Here is a 17,256-nt window from a genome sequence, read left to right as displayed (position 1 = left end):
AGTTTGATCCCTCCTAGATAGCTGGTGATCACTTCTTGAATAGCAACTGGGATGTGGTAATGGTCAAGTCCGAGCTAGATGAGATTGTGTGGGACAGATCCATAGGCATTCGCTAGATCTAACCAGACCACTGTTAGACCACTCCCACCCCTAAAATACAGCCACTGTTATGCATTATACACAATTTCAATTTCATAAAAATGCTTCTGTAGATGGTGCTTTTTTAATTGACTGGCAACAAGCACTGAGAATCAGGGATATCTCAAATGCTGTTGCTGTTGTGTGTGTGTGTGTGTGTGTGTGTGTGTGTGTGTGTGTGTGTGTTTGTGTGTGTGTTTGTCAGCTGAATATGCCGAGGAGCCCGACGTCCAGTGAGGAAGAGATGGCCCAGAGTTTCTCAGACTCTTCTCAGGACTCCAGCTCACACAGTTCCAGAGAGGAGGCCGTCTGTGAGACTGTACGAGCAGAACGACCCGGCGGTCTCACGACACACACCCAGAATAACTCGCTCACCTTGACGGTGTTCATCCCAGACCTGCAGCAAACGGTGAGTGTGTGTGTTTGTTAATCTTCACGGCTCTCATTGGGGTTTATATGTGATGCATATTTCTTTGAGTGAATGAGTAAAACATGAGGGTTGAGTGATCAAACATTTTGAATGTCATATGGATAAAAAATTTCTTAAAGGGGTCATGACATTTTTATTTTTTTTACACTTTAACACGTTTCTTGAGGTTCACTTATGATGTTAATTAAAAAAAAATTTACACACACACACACACACAGACACAGACACAGACACAGACAGACACACACACACACACACACACACGTTTACTTAGCTATCTAAATGGGGACATTCCATAGATGTAATGATTTTTATACTGTACAAAGTGTATATTCTCTCTCCTTACACTAACCCTACCCTAAACCTACCCATTACACAAAACTTTCTGCATTTTTACATAAAAAAACAAAAAACAAACTTTAATTACTTTATTTTTATACCAGATTTACAAATGAGGACGTCCCTACAGGAGGTTTTTGGAGATTTTGTCAGGTTTTGGTCTCTTCTGGGTACAAATTTGTCCCCAAAATATAGTTTAGTTGGTACATACACACACACACACACACACACACACACACACACAACCAAATATATCAAATCAAATCAAATCAAGTATATTTGTATAGCGCTTTTCACAATACAGATTGTATCAAAGCAGCTTCACAGTATTAAATTAAAATAAAATAATACAACAAGGTTTGTTTCTAGTGGAATTTATTGATTGATAAAATAAAATTAAATATCCCCAAAATATCCCCAACTGAGCAAGCCAAAGGCAACAGTGGCAAGGAACCGAAAAAACTCCATCAAGTGACCCAGTGGTGTCCTAAAACTCCATCAGGTGACCTAATGGAGAAAAAAAAACCTTGGGAGAACCCAGGCTCAGTCGGGGGCCAGTTCTCCTCTGGCGTTTATGAACTAGAGGCCGGATTGTATATAATATTAATATTATATGAATGCCTGGCCGAAAAGATGCGTCTTTAATCTAGTTTTAAACTGGGAGAGCGAGTCCGAGCAACAAACAGTATCAGGAAGACTATTCCAGAGTTTCGGAGCCAAATGTGAAAATGCTCTCCCTCCTTTGGTTGATCTGGATATCCTAGGTATGACCAAAAGCCTCGAATTTATTGATCTTAAAGAGCGCGATGGATTATAGGGCGATAGAAGATCTGTTAAATAGACTGGAGATAAGCCGTTTAGGGCTTTATAAGTCAGTAGCAATACCTTGTAATTAATACGGAACTTTATAGGTAACCAATGTAGTGATGATAAAATCGGTGTTATATGATCATATTTCTTGATCTAGTAAGAACTCTAGCGGCTGCATTTTGGACTAACTGTAGCTTGTTTATTGAGGATGCAGGACAACCAGCTAATAAAGCATTACAGTAATCTAGTCTCGAGGTCATGAATGCATGAACTAACTTTTCTGCATCAGAAACTGATAGCATATTACGTAGCTTAGCAATGTTTCTAAGGTGGAAAAAGGCTGTTTTTGTAACATATGAAATATGATTTTCAAAAGACAGGTTACAATTGAGTATAACACCCAGGTCTTTTACTGTAGAGGATAAAGTAACAGGACATCCTACGATGTCAAAGTTGTATTGTGAGAGGTTCTGTGGGCGGTTTTTTGAACCGATAAGTATTACCTCTGTCTTGTCTGGATTTAATAAAAGAAAATTACGCGTCATCCAATCTTTTATATCTTTAACACACTCTGTCAATTTAGATAATTTATTGTTTTCATCTGGCCGTGATGAAATATATATTTGAGTGTCATCAGCATAACAATGGAAACTAATTCCATGTTTCCTTATAATATTTCCAAGTGGCATCATATATATTGAGAATAACAGAGGGCCTAACACAGATCCCTGCGGCACTCCATAGTTTACTGAAGTTATGATCGATTTTTCTCCATTCAAATAGACAAAATGGTAGCGGTCTGATAAGTATGATCTAAACCAGCTTAATGCTTGTCCTTGAACACCAGTATAATTTTGTAGTCGATCTAAGAGTATTGTGTGATCTATAGTATCGAACGCAGCACTAGATCAAGTAAAACTAGTATTGAGATACAGCCTTGGTCAGATGCTAAAAGTAAATCATTTGTAATTTTAACGAGCGCGGTTTCAGTGCTGTGATGCGGCCTGAATCCTGACTGAAACTTTTCATAGATATCATTTTCTTGCAAGAAAGAGCCCAGTTGAGCGGACACAACTTTTTCTAGTATTTTAGACATAAATGGAAGATTTGAAATGGGTCTATAATTTGCTAGATTATTATGATCTAATTGTGGTTTCTTAATGAGAGGTTTTATAACTGCCAGTTTAAATGTTCTTGGAACATGACCTAAAGATACAGATGAGTTAATAATATTGAGGAGAGGCTCTTCCACTACAGGTAACACTTCTTTCAGTAGTTTAGTTGGTATAGGATCTAATAAACATGTTGTTGTTTTATATGAAGTGATAAGTTTAACTCTTTTTGTTCTATAGTTGTAAAGCACTGTAATTGTTCTTGCGTCGTGATAATTGAGGCTGAATTATAAGGCGCGATTGAGGATTGAACGTTTACAATTGTGGTTCTGATGTTTTCTTTTTTTTCAGTGAAGAAGTTCATGAAATCATTACTACTAAACTGTAACGGGATATTTTGTTCGGGTGACGTCTGTTTATTTGTTAGTCTAGCCACGGTGTTAAATAAAAACCTTGGATTGTTTTGGTTATTTTCTATTAGTTTGCGGAGGTGCTCAGCCCTGGCCGCTTTTAGGGCCTTTTTATAATGTGACATACTGTCTTTCCACGCGATTCTAAAGACCTCTAAATTAGTTTTTTTCCATTTACGCTCTAAATTACGGGTTTCTCTCTTTAGAACATGCGTAGTATTATTGTACCATGGTGCTTTACTTTTCTCTCTGACCTTTTTTAATTGAATGGGTGCAACAACATCCAATGTTCTAGAGAGAATGGTGCTCATAGTGCTAGTTAGTTCTTCTAGTTCATCTGTTTGTTTGGGTTCAGGCAGCAGCTGAGACAGATTAGATAAGCAATTTGAGAAATTATCTATGGTGGATGGAAGGATTGATCTACCTGGTTGATAACGCGGCGCAGCATGACATTTTACAGCAGTACGTAATATGCAAGTTACCAAGTAATGGTCAGTGACATCATCAAATGGTCAGTGACATCATCAAATGGTCAGTGACATCATCATATATAGGTGGAAAAACACCTTTTTTTCAACCCTCATTCTGACCCTCTATCAGAACTGATCCATTTTTAATGGAAGCCTTTAAGGCTTGTCAGTAAACACCCACTGTTATGATTGGCTAAGTCTGTACAGAGACTCAAACCAGCTGTTTAAACTGGACGATCAAAGTGAGCGTTCTTTCACTCTTCCATTTGTCCTGTTGTTGACAGACTGAACACACACCTGTATAAGTGTATCAGCGTCAGTCATTATAATGGCTTCTGTTTGGTTTTGACGTGACGCTTACGTCAAGTGTAGGTCAATGTCAGCCGTTAAGATACTGAACGCCAGTGGGTGGGGTCTATGGTGCGATGATGTATAAATATTCGTTGATGCCTTGCTCTGGAGGCGGGCATATGCAAATCAATTTGCTTGTGACATCATAGGTTGCCCCGCCCTCATCATCAGAGAAGAGAAGAGATGTCGCTGTTATTCTGATTCAAGATTATTAACACAATAATGATGTGCACCAATAAATAATTTATAATAAACACTGCAATATTCCATAAAGAAAGCATAACTACTTTTGATTTCCTTTGACAGGAAAGCATGAGGTTTAACCCCGGTGACACTGTGTGGGCTGCTAAACAGCGGATCCTGTGCACTTTGAGTCAGAATCTGAAGGATGTTCTGAATTATGGCCTCTTCCATCCAGCCAGCGACGGCGGAGACGGGGAATTCCTGGATGAGGAGAGTCTGATCGGGGACCATCTTCTGCCGGCCTGCGAGGGTGTCCCGTCACTGGAGGTACAGGCCGATTCAGCAGCCGGCAGGGTGTCAGAGAAGCGGGGACACTTTATGATGTTTTATTAACAAAGTTCGGAAGGAACACGTTCAAATTATCTATTCAATCATCACGTCATTCCAATCATCACATCATTCCAATCATCATGTCATTCCAACCAGCTGTCAACAATCAGTAATCAACATGTCTACCCAATCAGCAAAATGAGAGGAGGCCTATATATATATACACAGTCGACTCGCCTATGTTCCTCTACAGTTTTCAGCATCCCTCCACCACCCTGTCTTCACTCACCTGGTTACTTTCCTAACCAGAGGTACGGTGGAGTACTCTGGGCTCGGGCCAAAATACAGAGCTCTGAGCCACAGCACGCCAAATACGGATACTACTTTACTCTGATCTGATTTGTAAGTGTGAACTCGTGAAATAAAAGGGCTGCACGATTAATCGCAATTTACATGAAATCGCAGTTAAACCAATTTGGTTTATCGCGATTATGAAATTGCAAAGGCTGTGATTATATGTTATGCGTAGCTTGTCATTGATGATCGGCTCTGTAAACGCTGCTCCATCTGAAAGCACTGTGAGTTTGAGTCACTTATAACATGCATTTCAAAAAGCAACACGCGTCAAACATCTTTCCAAACATGAGAAGGATTAATGAACCTCTTGTCCAACAAAAGACGACATTTAATAACATACTTTTACTCCAAACTCACTTCATGAGGACAGTTGAGCTCCTCCTTCTGTGAGATGATGTTCTTCTGACACAGAATAAGGCAGTCGTGTGTTTATTAGTCGTGTTTAATCAAAGCGTTTCAATCTTCTGTTTATTCAGCTACAGCGATGATGCCCGATCGGGATTTCCTGGAATGATGTGTGTTATCGTACTTCTGCGAGGCATATTTGGCGTGTGTGTGTGAGACGCCCTCTGGTGTTGAGAAGGATATGTGATGTGTGTGTGTGTGAGACACCCTCTGGTGTTTAGAGGGATATGTGGTGTGTGAGTGTGAGATGCCCTCTGGTGTTCAGAGGGATATGTGGTGTGTGTGTGTGTGTGTGAGACGCCCTCTGGTGTTTAGAGGGATATGTGGTGTGTGTGTGTGAGATGCCCTCTGGTGTTCAGAGAGATATGTGGTGTGTGTGTGTATGTGTGGGGGGGGGGGGGATGTGCGTGAGACGCCCTCTGGTGTTTAGAGGGATATGTGGCGTGTGTGTGTGTGAGATGCCCTCTGGTGTTCAGAGGGATATGTGGTGTGTGTGTGTGAGATGCCCTCTGGTGATCAGAGAGATATGTGGTGTGTGTGTGTGGGGGGGGGGGGATGTGCGTGAGACGCCCTCTGGTGTTCAGAGGGATATGGGGAGTGTGTGTGTGAGACGCCCTCTGGTGTTTAGAGGGATATGTGGCGTGTGTGTGTGTGTGTGAGACGCCCTCTGGTGTTCAGAGGGATATGTGGCGTGTGTGTGTGAGACGCCCTCTGGTGTTTAGAGGGATATGTGGCGTGTGTGTGTGTGTGAGACGCCCTCTGGTGTTCAGAGGGATATGTGGTGTGTGTGTGTGAGACGCCCTCTGGTGTTCAGAGGGATATGTGGCGTGTGTGTGAGAGACGTGCCAAATCACGTGCGGTTTCATTGTGATTAATCGTGCAGCCCTACTTTATAATACTACCTGAATGAAACTTTCTTCAACATGAACTAATGATTAGTGAAGGACTGAAATAATCATGAAGCAATGAAGAGTTAACTTTAACTATGACTGGAGTCATATGGATTCATGCATGAATAACTACATGTTTGATACTTTATGCATAAATTAACATTTAGCATCATCATCATAAAATGCATTAGCAGAACTTCCAACAGCACGATCACTTCAGACAACAGCACACACATCTTAATGGAATCATAAGTGCATGAATGTCTTTATTCTGAGGGTTTATAAATATGTTATTATATGCATGCAATTGCTGCAATGAAACCCTGAGAAGCTTCTTTGTTCCTGCAGTTTCGCTACAAAACCAGACTGTACAATCAGTCCAGTGTGGATGAGAAGCAGATCACCAGACTTCACACGAAGGTGAGTGCAAAGACGCATAAGATCCAGCGGATCTGGAGAGTTTTCTCCACCCTGACAGACACATGCGATTCATCGTACATGAGAAACTCTTACTTTAAGTAATGCTTTATTTTTTGTCTTATTGTCTCTCTCCAGGCCAGCTTGAGGAAGTTCATGGATTACATCCAGCATCATGAGCTAGAGAAGTTTTCCAGAATGCTAGACAGAGGACTGGACCCAAACTACCAGGACACAGAGACTGGAGGTACTGGAGGAGCAGAAACACACGAGTCTGAGATCACCGTACCTGACCATCCGACTCATACCCCGTACCTGACCATCCGACTCATACCCCGTACCTGACCATCCGACTCATACCCCGTACCTGACCATCCGACTCATACCCCGTACCTGACCATCCGACTCATACCCCGTACCTGACCATCCGACTCATACCCCGTACCTGACCATCCGACTCATTCCCCGTACCTGACCATCCGACTCATTCCCCGTACCTGACCATCCGACTCATTCCCGTACCTGACCATCCGACTCATTCCCCGTACCTGACCATCCGACTCATTCCCGTACCTGACCATCCGACTCATTCCCCGTACCTGACCATCCGACTCATTCACCGTACGACTCATTCCCGTACCTGACCATCCGACTCATTCCCCGTACCTGGCCATCCGACTCATTCCCGTACCTGACCATCCGACTCATTCCCCGTACCTGACCATCCGACTCATTCCCCGTACCTGGCCATCCGACTCATACCCCGTACCTGGCCATCCGACTCATTCCCGTACCTGACCATCCGACTCATTCCCCGTACCTGACCATCCGACTCATTCCCGTACCTGGCCATCCGACTCATTCCCGTACCTGGCCATCCGACTCATTCCCGTACCTGACCATCCGACTCATTCCCCGTACCTGACCATCCGACTCATTCCCCGTACCTGACCATCCGACTCATTCCCGTACCTGACCATCCGACTCATACCCCGTACCTGGCCATCCGACTCATACCCCGTACCTGACCATCCGACACATACCCCGTACCTGACCATCCGACTCATTCCCCGTACCTGGCCATCCGGCACATTCCCCGTACCTGGCCATCCGGCACATTCCCCGTACCTGACCATCCGACTCATTCCCCGTACCTGACCATCCGACTCATTCCCCGTACCTGACCATCCGACTCATTCCCGTACCTGGCCATCCGACTCATTCCCGTACCTGGCCATCCGACTCATTCCCGTACCTGACCATCCGACTCATTCCCCGTACCTGGCCATCCGACTCATTCCCCGTACCTGGCCATCCGACTCATTCACCGTACCTGACCATCCGACTCATACCCCGTACCTGGCCATCCGACTCATACCCCGTACCTGGCCATCCGACTCATTCCCACCCCGTACCTGACCATCCGACTCATTCCCCGTACCTGACCATCCGACTCATACCCCGTACCTGACCATCCGACTCATTCCCCGTACCTGACCATCCGACTCATTCCCCGTACCTGACCATCCGACTCATTCCCCGTACCTGACCATCCGACTCATTCCCCGTACCTGGCCATCCGACTCATACCCCGTACCTGGCCATCCGACTCATACCCCGTACCTGACCATCCGACACATACCCCGTACCTGACCATCCGACTCATTCCCCGTACCTGGCCATCCGGCACATTCCCCGTACCTGGCCATCCGGCACATTCCCCGTACCTGACCATCCGACTCATTCCCCGTACCTGACCATCCGACTCATTCCCCGTACCTGACCATCCGACTCATTCCCCGTACCTGGCCATCCGACTCATACCCCGTACCTGGCCATCCGACTCATTCACCGTACCTGACCATCCGACTCATACCCCGTACCTGGCCATCCGACTCATTCCCACCCCGTACCTGGCCATCCGACTCATTCCCCGTACCTGACCATCCGACTCATTCACCGTACCTGACCATCCGACTCATTCCCCGTACCTGGCCATCCGACTCATTCCCCGTACCTGGCCATCTGACTCATTCCCCGTACCTGACCATCCGACTCATTCCCCGCACCTGACGTGTGTGTGTGTGTGTGTGTCGTAGAGACTCCACTCACCTGTGCGGCGCAGCTGGAGAATAAGCTGGAGTTTATTAAAGCTCTGAGGAACGGAGGAGCTCACCTGGACTTCAGGGATAAAGACGGCATGACAGCTCTTCATAAAGCTGCTTGCGCTAAAAACCAGCCAGCCATCAAGGTATACAACATGCATTATAATCATTCATCTCATTAACACACTAATTTTGCATTATTTAAAAGGTTCTAACATCTTCTATTTTATCTATTTTTGCTGGCATTTAAGCATATGATCAGTAAAAGCAAGTACTTGTCCTTTAGAAAACCAGCTAAATATTATACATTTTATATATTTTTATTATATTTTATATTTCTATTTTATCTGACATTTTTTGATTATATGGTTTGCAGTATTTTTGTTTTATACTAAAACTCGTACTATATTATAGCTGTATATCACTGTCATATGGACGTTACTGTGACACAATCATCTCTGACTGATAACAGAACACTAACGGTGACATTTCCTGTGAATCTGCTTTAAAAAAAACATGTATTATGAAAAACAATATGTTATTGTTCATAACCCCAGTTCCCTGAAACATCGAGTGGAGAGATCCACCTATGGGAAGGGCATTCGCACCTGACCTCTGCAGAAGCAGCCAATTACACCAAGTCTGGCGAGACAGACAGAAGCGCGTGTCCAATGCCAGCTAAAGGACCCGCCCCTTACCAAGTGTATAAAACACCTGCACGTGCTATCTTTCCTCAGTGAGAATATTAGCTTCTCGTGCTGCAAGCGGGGCAAGCTTGGTGGATCTCTTCACTCGATGTTTCAGAGAACCGGGATTACGAACAGTAACCTATTGTTCTCTTTCATCATCTCGTGTTTGAGATCCACCAATGGGAGACAGAGGACGGTCACCTGGAAAGGCATTGCATGACACGTCACAAAGTAACAAACCACACACGGTGAGGGTGCCACACTAGCAACAAAAAATAACATGTGGTAACATGCATTCATGAATAAACCTGACACACTCATAATGATGAATTATATGGTGCCAGGTGCAGATTCAAAACATACGCAAGAGATGAAAATATGGTCACTTTTTCTAAACGAGCTTGTCCTGTTAAGAGGTAGGGGAAAAGCGGAAAGCTCAATCACCTCACACGTGAACGCCGGGAAGCATTTTGGCATAAAGGCCGGGTTGGGCCTGAGAAAAACCTTATCTCCACTGAGAGAGAATTTAATGCATGAGGAATGAACAGAGAGTGTATGCAAATCACTGACACGTTTGGCTGGCGCCAAGGCCAGGAGCAGAGCTGTATTGAAAGACAGAAGCTTAAGGGAAATATTTCCCAGGGGCTCAAACGGCTGTTGAGACGATGCCTCCAGCATCTGTCCCACCCAGGGAATTCAAGTGTGGTACCATGATAGGTTGCCAGCTGTCCATTCATGAAATTTCCTCATTACTGGAGGAACGGTACTTGCCTGACTGCATTGTGCCAAGAGTAAAGTTTGGTGGAGGGGGGATTATGGTGTGGGGTTATTTTTCAGGGGTTGAGATAGATATGGCCTCCTTTTGACTATAGTGAAGTCAGCGAAACAGTTGAGCTGCGCATCAACTGAGGAAAGATAACGCGTGCAGGTGTTTTATACACGGGTCCTTTAGCTGGCATTGGACACGCGCTTCTGTCTGTCATGCCATACTTTGTGCAATTGGATGCTTCTGCAGAGGTCAGGTGCGAATGCCCTTCCCATAAGTGGATCTCGAACACGAGATGATGAAAGAGAACACAATACAAAGAAACTTGATCTGAATTATAAAATAATAATGGGTCACCAAAAGGTACTTTGTTCGGGAACTGAAACTGCAGATGGGTAAGCAGAATGATCAATGGTGTATGTTCCCTGTTTCAGACTCTGCTGGAGCTCGGCGCGTCTCCGGACTACAGAGACAGTCGTGGTCTGACGGCACTGTATCACACGGTCCTGGCGGACGGAGACACACACTGCTGTGAGCTGCTGCTGAACCAGCACGCCTCCGTCTGCTGCCAGGATGAGAACGGATGGCATGAGATCCACCAGGTGAACTTCAGTGATGTGTTCAGTGATGTGTTCACACACATCCACAGCTTTATTACAGAGAGAAGGACCAGGATACACCGTCACACTAGTCTCAATCATACCTCATTACTTTAATTCAACATTTACTCAGTTTTATCACAACAAATTTATCACAACAAAGGTATTATTGACACATATTATATGCCTATATACACTATATTGCCAAAAGTATTGGTACACCCCTCCAAATCATTGAATTCAGGTGTTCCAATCACTGCCATGGCCACAGGTGTATAAAATCAAGCGCTAGGCATGCAGGCGCTTCTACACACATCTGTGAAAGAATGGGTCACTCTCAGGAGCTCAGTGAATTCAAGCGTGGTACCATGATAGGTTGCCAGCTGTCCATTCATGAAATTTCCTCACTACTGGAGGAACGGTACTTGCCTGACTGCATTGTGCCAAGTAGGGCTGTCAAAATTGCTCAAAAATGACGTTTGAATATTCCCTCTAAAAAAAACACATATATTAGAACATCTGGGGCCTCATTTATAACCGTTGCGTACGCACAAAACAGGCCCTGAAAGAGGCGTACGCCACTTCCGACGCATAAGTTGTGATTTATAAAAACAAACTCTGACCCATGCGTATGAACGTTTTGGAGATGGAGCAGTTTGGCGACACCGATGGTGAGCTGGAGTTAAGTGTCTTTTTGGTCACTTTTAGACAGAAAATCTAAAGAAAATTAAACATATACAGGAAGATAATACAAATATAATTTCACTCACCAAGCCTGTCACTTGAAGCAAATATCCATCCCTTCTTAAATGTCCGCGCCAGCGAGCGCGCTGGGCCGTTTAGTGAAACTGACGCAAATAACAGTTTAAATAAATAAAATAATGATTTAAACTATGTTTTACTTCTGATATAAACATTTAGATTAAATATGCCATTCAAACTAATGGAGTTAAACACTTAATCATTAAATCATTACTGAGAAGTTACAACATTTTGTATATTCAATCAATAGAAATATTTGTTGTGGATGCGATGTTTTTGAACACTTCTCCTGTGGCGTGCTGTGTTTTAATGTTTTAACCACAGAGATAATTGCTTATCATGATAATACCAGATTGTCTGAGAAAATAGTGTCGTGCAAATAATGCCCAAGGCCTATCTGTTTCCATTAAAAATATAAATCAATTAAAAATACAATTCGGCCAGTGGAAAAGATTGACAAAAACTTTCTCTGAAATGTATTTGATTTGATTTATGTATTCAAAAACAAGGCAAGGATAGGCAACTACTTGATTTTTATTAATGTAATGTGTCTTGTACCGTTAAACGTCATCACGTGGATAAATAATCATATGCAAATGATATGCAGATGAGGATCTGCATAGTAAAACTAGGCGTCGTAAGCTCCATATATGGCTATTTCGGGGAGGAGACGCTTGTGCGCACAATCTTCCGCTGACTGGGATTTATAAAGTGAATTCTGCGCAGGTTCTGGCGTACGAACGGTTTTATAAGTCTGAATATTTTTTTGCGTACGCCATTTTTGGCTTTCAGGCGCACGTACACTTTTAGTAAGGTTCCTACGCACAGTTTTATAAATGAGACCCCTGGTTGCGCATTTTGTCAATGACGCGCATTACGTCAATAACAGGACAAATTAATTCAAAGAGACATAACTACTTGTATAGGTAGTTTATTTAAGTTTAAACATATTTGACAACATATTACCTACACAAAAACAAGTAAATCAACTAATGGCCAAGACCGCAGACCTCACTCTCGCTCGCTCTCTCGCCCTCACGCTCTCGGCGTAACCGTAAACATAACAGTTTAAATGAACAACAACAATAAGCAAATGTTGAGTGCTGATCAAGAGTTTTGTGCAAGCAATTTAAGGTTGCAACTCTTGTCCCAAATATAGCAGGCTTCATTCAGTGATTGAAACAAATATTATTAACATTAATTGAAGTTTTACAGTATAGAACTGACATTGAACGCTCAGAGCGAGCTGTGCTGTGGTAAACATGGAACTTTTCCTTGACATGAAACGGTAAATAATCAAACCAGTGGAAGCCTGCAGTGCATGAAACTGCTGTATCTAACCTACCTTATTCATGCAATATCTATTCAGTCAGTACAGTAGCCTACACTTTAGTAATGTTTCTGTTTAACGTTAAATAAAATGACCTGTCCCTGAGCCCTCAGGCAGCGCGCCCACTTGCAAAGCAGACAGCCGCACCTCTGCTACCGCGGGCGTTTTTCCACATTCGAAATTCTGTTTTTTAAAACTATTCGAATATATATTCGAATTTAGAATATTCGTTGACAGCCCTAGTGCCAAGTGTAAAGTTTGGTGGAGGGGGATTATGGTGTGGGGTTATTTTTCAGGGGTTGAGCTTGGCCCCTTAGTTCCAGCGAAAGGAACTCTTCCTGTTCCTGTTCCAACATGACTGCGCACCAGTGCACAAAGCCATAAAAACATGGATGAGCGAGTAAGTAAGTAAGTAAAGTTTATTTATAGAGCGCTTTTCACAGACAAAATCACAAAGTGCTTTACAAGGTGCAACCACATTAATATACAATCAATAAAAATGAAGACATTTAAAAGCCCAAAATAAAATAAAACCCAGTCAACTAAAAGCTTGTTTAAATAACAGTGTCTTCAGTTGTCTTTTAAAATAATCGACAGAGTCAGCCACAAGGGCAGGGCGTTCCACAGTCTGGGGGCTACCGCCTGAAAGACAGGTCTCCCCGGGTTTTATAACGAGTCTTTGGGACCATTAAAAGACTCTGGCCTGAGGATCGAAGGGCACGGCCTGGGGAGTATGTGCATAACAAGTCAGCGATGTATTGTGTGGCCTGACCATTTAATGTTCTAAAAGTTAAAACTAATATTTTAAAATCAATGTGAAATTTGATAGGTAGCCAGTGTAGGGAGGACAAAATGGGTGTGATGTGTGTCCTTCTACCAGATCCTGTTAAAAGCCTTGCTGCAGCATTTTGAACCATTTGAAGACTGAGATTTAGAGCAGATTTGTTAAAAAAAGTAAAAAGAGACTTACAATAATCTAAACATGAAGAAATAAAAGCATGGATAACCATCTCAAGATCAGAGTCCGTTAAAATTGCCCTCAATTTTGCAATATTTCTTAGATGATAAAAACAATTTCTGACCAGAAGTCTAGAATGGCAGTCCAAAGACATTGATTGGTCAAACCAGACACCTAGATTTCTGATGCTCGACTGGACAGAGGAGCTCAGAGAACCAAGATGTTGAAGGATGGATGGAATTTTATTGTCTTTGGCTATAATCAGGGTTTCAGTCTTTTTCGAATTTAGTTGGAGACAGTTACTAGCAAGCCACGATTTAACACAAGAAATACAATCCAATAAATCCGTTAGTTTGTGTAACTCAGAATCATTGAACGAGCAATACAACTGAATGTCATCAGCATAAAAATGGTATGACACATTGTTAAAATGGTTTTAAAAAAATCCAAGAGGGGTAATGTACAGTAAAAACAAAAGTGGACCTAGGACAGAGCTGGGAGTATTGTTTTCTGTGCATTGACTGGCCTACACAGAGTCCTGACCTCAACCCGATAGAACAGCTTTGGGATGAATTAGAGCGGAGACTGTGAGCCAGGCCTTCACATCCAACATCAGTGTCTGACCTCACAAATGCGCTTCTAGAAGAATGGATAAAAATTCCATTAAACACACTCCTAAACCTTGTGCTTTCAGTAGAAAAATAACAGTACTTTATTAGTCAATAGTATAATTAAAAGAGCCACACCATCATGATAGAGGCACAGTAGGTGCAAACGAAAAGGATTGGCCTAATTGGCCTGTTTCGAATGCGCATGCGTCGCGTCTGAACGCGTTGTTGTCTTTGGAGCTCCATCGATTGATTTATAATTCTTGATTTCTCTTTAAACTCACTTACAACGAACATTTTCTATTTTTCCTCACCTCATAGTTACAACGCGGACTGTTGAGCAGACGTGTCTCAAGCCTAGTGATCCAACGCTGGATACTCTTACAGGTTACGTCCGTGGATCACGGCTGAACGCGTCTTCTCCGCACTCATTTATAAACAAACATTTTTTTTCGCCTATCGTGCGTCTACTCCACACCCGTACCACTAAAAAGACGGATTATATCCAAGACTTAAGCCATAAATTAGTATTAATATTGATAGCATCACTGGTAGCGTCGTTGCTAACTTAACTTACTGTCCATCTGTTAAAATGGCGAATATATCAGATGTAAGTAATCTACCTTTTGGTGCAGGTGAGGACACATTTGAGCTACACGCGGTACAGTCTGAGCTGGAAGCTGTTGAGAAACAGATCCACAACCTTTTAGTGAGACAGGCCGAGCTGATAGACCGGCGGTTAGCTCTTGAAACATCACGCGCCGATGCACACAAATCAGTGATTAACGTTACTAACCCGCTGACTCCGACCTCGTCTACTCCATGCGTTACTCAGCATCGGTCACGAGCGTCGAGGCCGCGATCAGCTATGGTCTCGTTTACGCCGGCTCCAACACGCCACCACGAAGCCTGGATATTTCCGCAGCGGAAGACGCGAGTCAGGTCTAGACCAAGAAAACTCTCTCCGACCCTCCCGGTTTTCGAGATATCCACACAAAACCGCTTCTCCCCTCTTCGCGAAACAGAACGCGATGCTGTGATCATCGGTGATTCCATCGTTCGACACGTACACGCTACGTTAAATAAAAGTAAGGTGCATAGTCACTGCTTTCCTGGTGCTCGTGTTTCTGAAATCGCTGCTCACGTTCCCGAGATTCTGAACGAGCGCGTCGGAACTGTGGTCCTGCACGTGGGAGGGGCCGACATCAGGCTGCGCCAGACAGAGGTTCTGAAGAAAGACTTCAGGAATCTGATCGATACGGTACGCAGCACATCGCCTGATATAACGATCATTGTGTCAGGACCGCTTACCACGTACCGACTAGGTCATGAAAAGTTTAGTAGATTATCCGCGCTAAATGAATGGTTAATATCATGGTGCAATGAGCAGAAACTGCTCTTTGTAAATAATTGGAATCTGTTTTGGGAGCGTCCTAGGCTTTACCGTGCTGATGGCTTACACCCAAGCAGATTCGGATCGGATCTTCTGTCAGATAACATCGCCCAAATTGTTAAATACCGTTTGACTAGTGACCAAAAGTCCAAATCATAGTCTCTGCTGCACCAAATTAACTGATATAAATAGTGTAGAACATTGCATAGAAACTGTGTCTATTCCTCATTTAGTGAGATCAAATAATAAATCTACTGCAGGATCTAGAAAAAATCTAATTGTTATTAAACCAGAAAATGTTGCTATTAGTAATCAAAAACAATTTCTAAAGCTAGGTCTTCTAAACATTAGATCACTCACACCTAAGGCAGTTATTGTAAATGAAATAGTCACAGATAATAGCTTCGATGTACTTTGCCTTACTGAAACTTGGCTTAAACCTAATGATTATTTCGGTCTAAATGAGTCTACTCCATCAGGATACTCCTATAAGCACGAACCCCGTCTGATTGGTCGTGGCGGCGGTGTTGCAGCGGTCTATAGAGATATTCTCAATGTTACTCAGAAAACGGGTTATAAGTTTATTTCGTTTGAAATACTTGTACTAAATGTTACGCTCTTAGATGTTAGAAAAAAATCCATATTATCTCTAGCCTTGGCTACCGTATATAGACCGCCTGGGCCTTACGCTGATTTCCTAAAAGATTTTGCAGATTTTCTCTCAGATCTATTGGTCAATGTAGATAAAGCATTAATTGTTGGAGATTTTAACATACACGTAGATAATTCAAATGATGCGTTAGGGGCTGCGTTTATAGATTTATTAAATTCATTTGGGGTCAAGCAAAACGTCACCGGACCAACTCATCGTCTTAATCACACACTCGATTTAATTATATCATATGGAACCGATCCAACCGATATAGATATCATTCCACAAAGTGATGATGTCACTGACCATTACTTGGTAACTTGCATATTACGTACTGCTGTAATATGTCATGCGGCGCCGCGTTATCGACCAGGCAGAACAATCCTTCCATCCACCATAGATAATTTCTCAAATTGCTTATCTAATCTGTCTCAGCTGCTGCCTGAACCCAAACAAACAGATGAACTAGAAGAACTAACTAGCACTATGAGCACCATTCTCTCTAGAACATTGGATGTTGTTGCACCCATTAGATTAAAAAAGGTCAGAGAGAAAATTAAAGCACCATGGTACAATAATACTACGCATGTTCTAAAGAGAGAAACCCGTAATTTAGAGCGTAAATGGAAACAAACTAATTTAGAGGTCTTTAGAATCGCGTGGAAAGACAGTATGTCACGTTATAAAAAGGCCCTAAAAGCGGCCAGGGCTGAGCACCTCCGCAAACTAATAGAAAACAACCAAAACAATCC

General features: G+C 43.0%; 1 protein-coding gene across 1 annotated transcript in view; it reads left to right on the top strand.

The window, feature by feature from the left end:
* Positions 1-349: 349 nt before the first annotated feature.
* The window catches only part of shank2a (SH3 and multiple ankyrin repeat domains 2a), a gene marked incomplete at its 5' end in the record, with an annotated part of 67,508 nt that continues 50,601 nt past the window's right edge, over positions 350-17,256 (top strand). The window contains 6 exons of the mRNA XM_084125146.1: positions 350-547; positions 4,367-4,570; positions 6,574-6,645; positions 6,781-6,889; positions 8,742-8,893; positions 10,637-10,804. Of these exons, the coding sequence (XP_083981272.1) occupies positions 350-547; positions 4,367-4,570; positions 6,574-6,645; positions 6,781-6,889; positions 8,742-8,893; positions 10,637-10,804 (903 nt within the window). The remainder of the gene's footprint in view (positions 548-4,366; positions 4,571-6,573; positions 6,646-6,780; positions 6,890-8,741; positions 8,894-10,636; positions 10,805-17,256) is intronic.

This window comes from Abramis brama (assembly GCF_963993115.1).
Source record: "Abramis brama genome assembly, chromosome: 9".
Classification (NCBI taxonomy): Eukaryota; Metazoa; Chordata; class Actinopteri; order Cypriniformes; family Leuciscidae; genus Abramis; species Abramis brama.
Note: the sequence above shows the minus strand (reverse complement) of the source record. Positions and strands in the feature narration are given on the sequence as shown.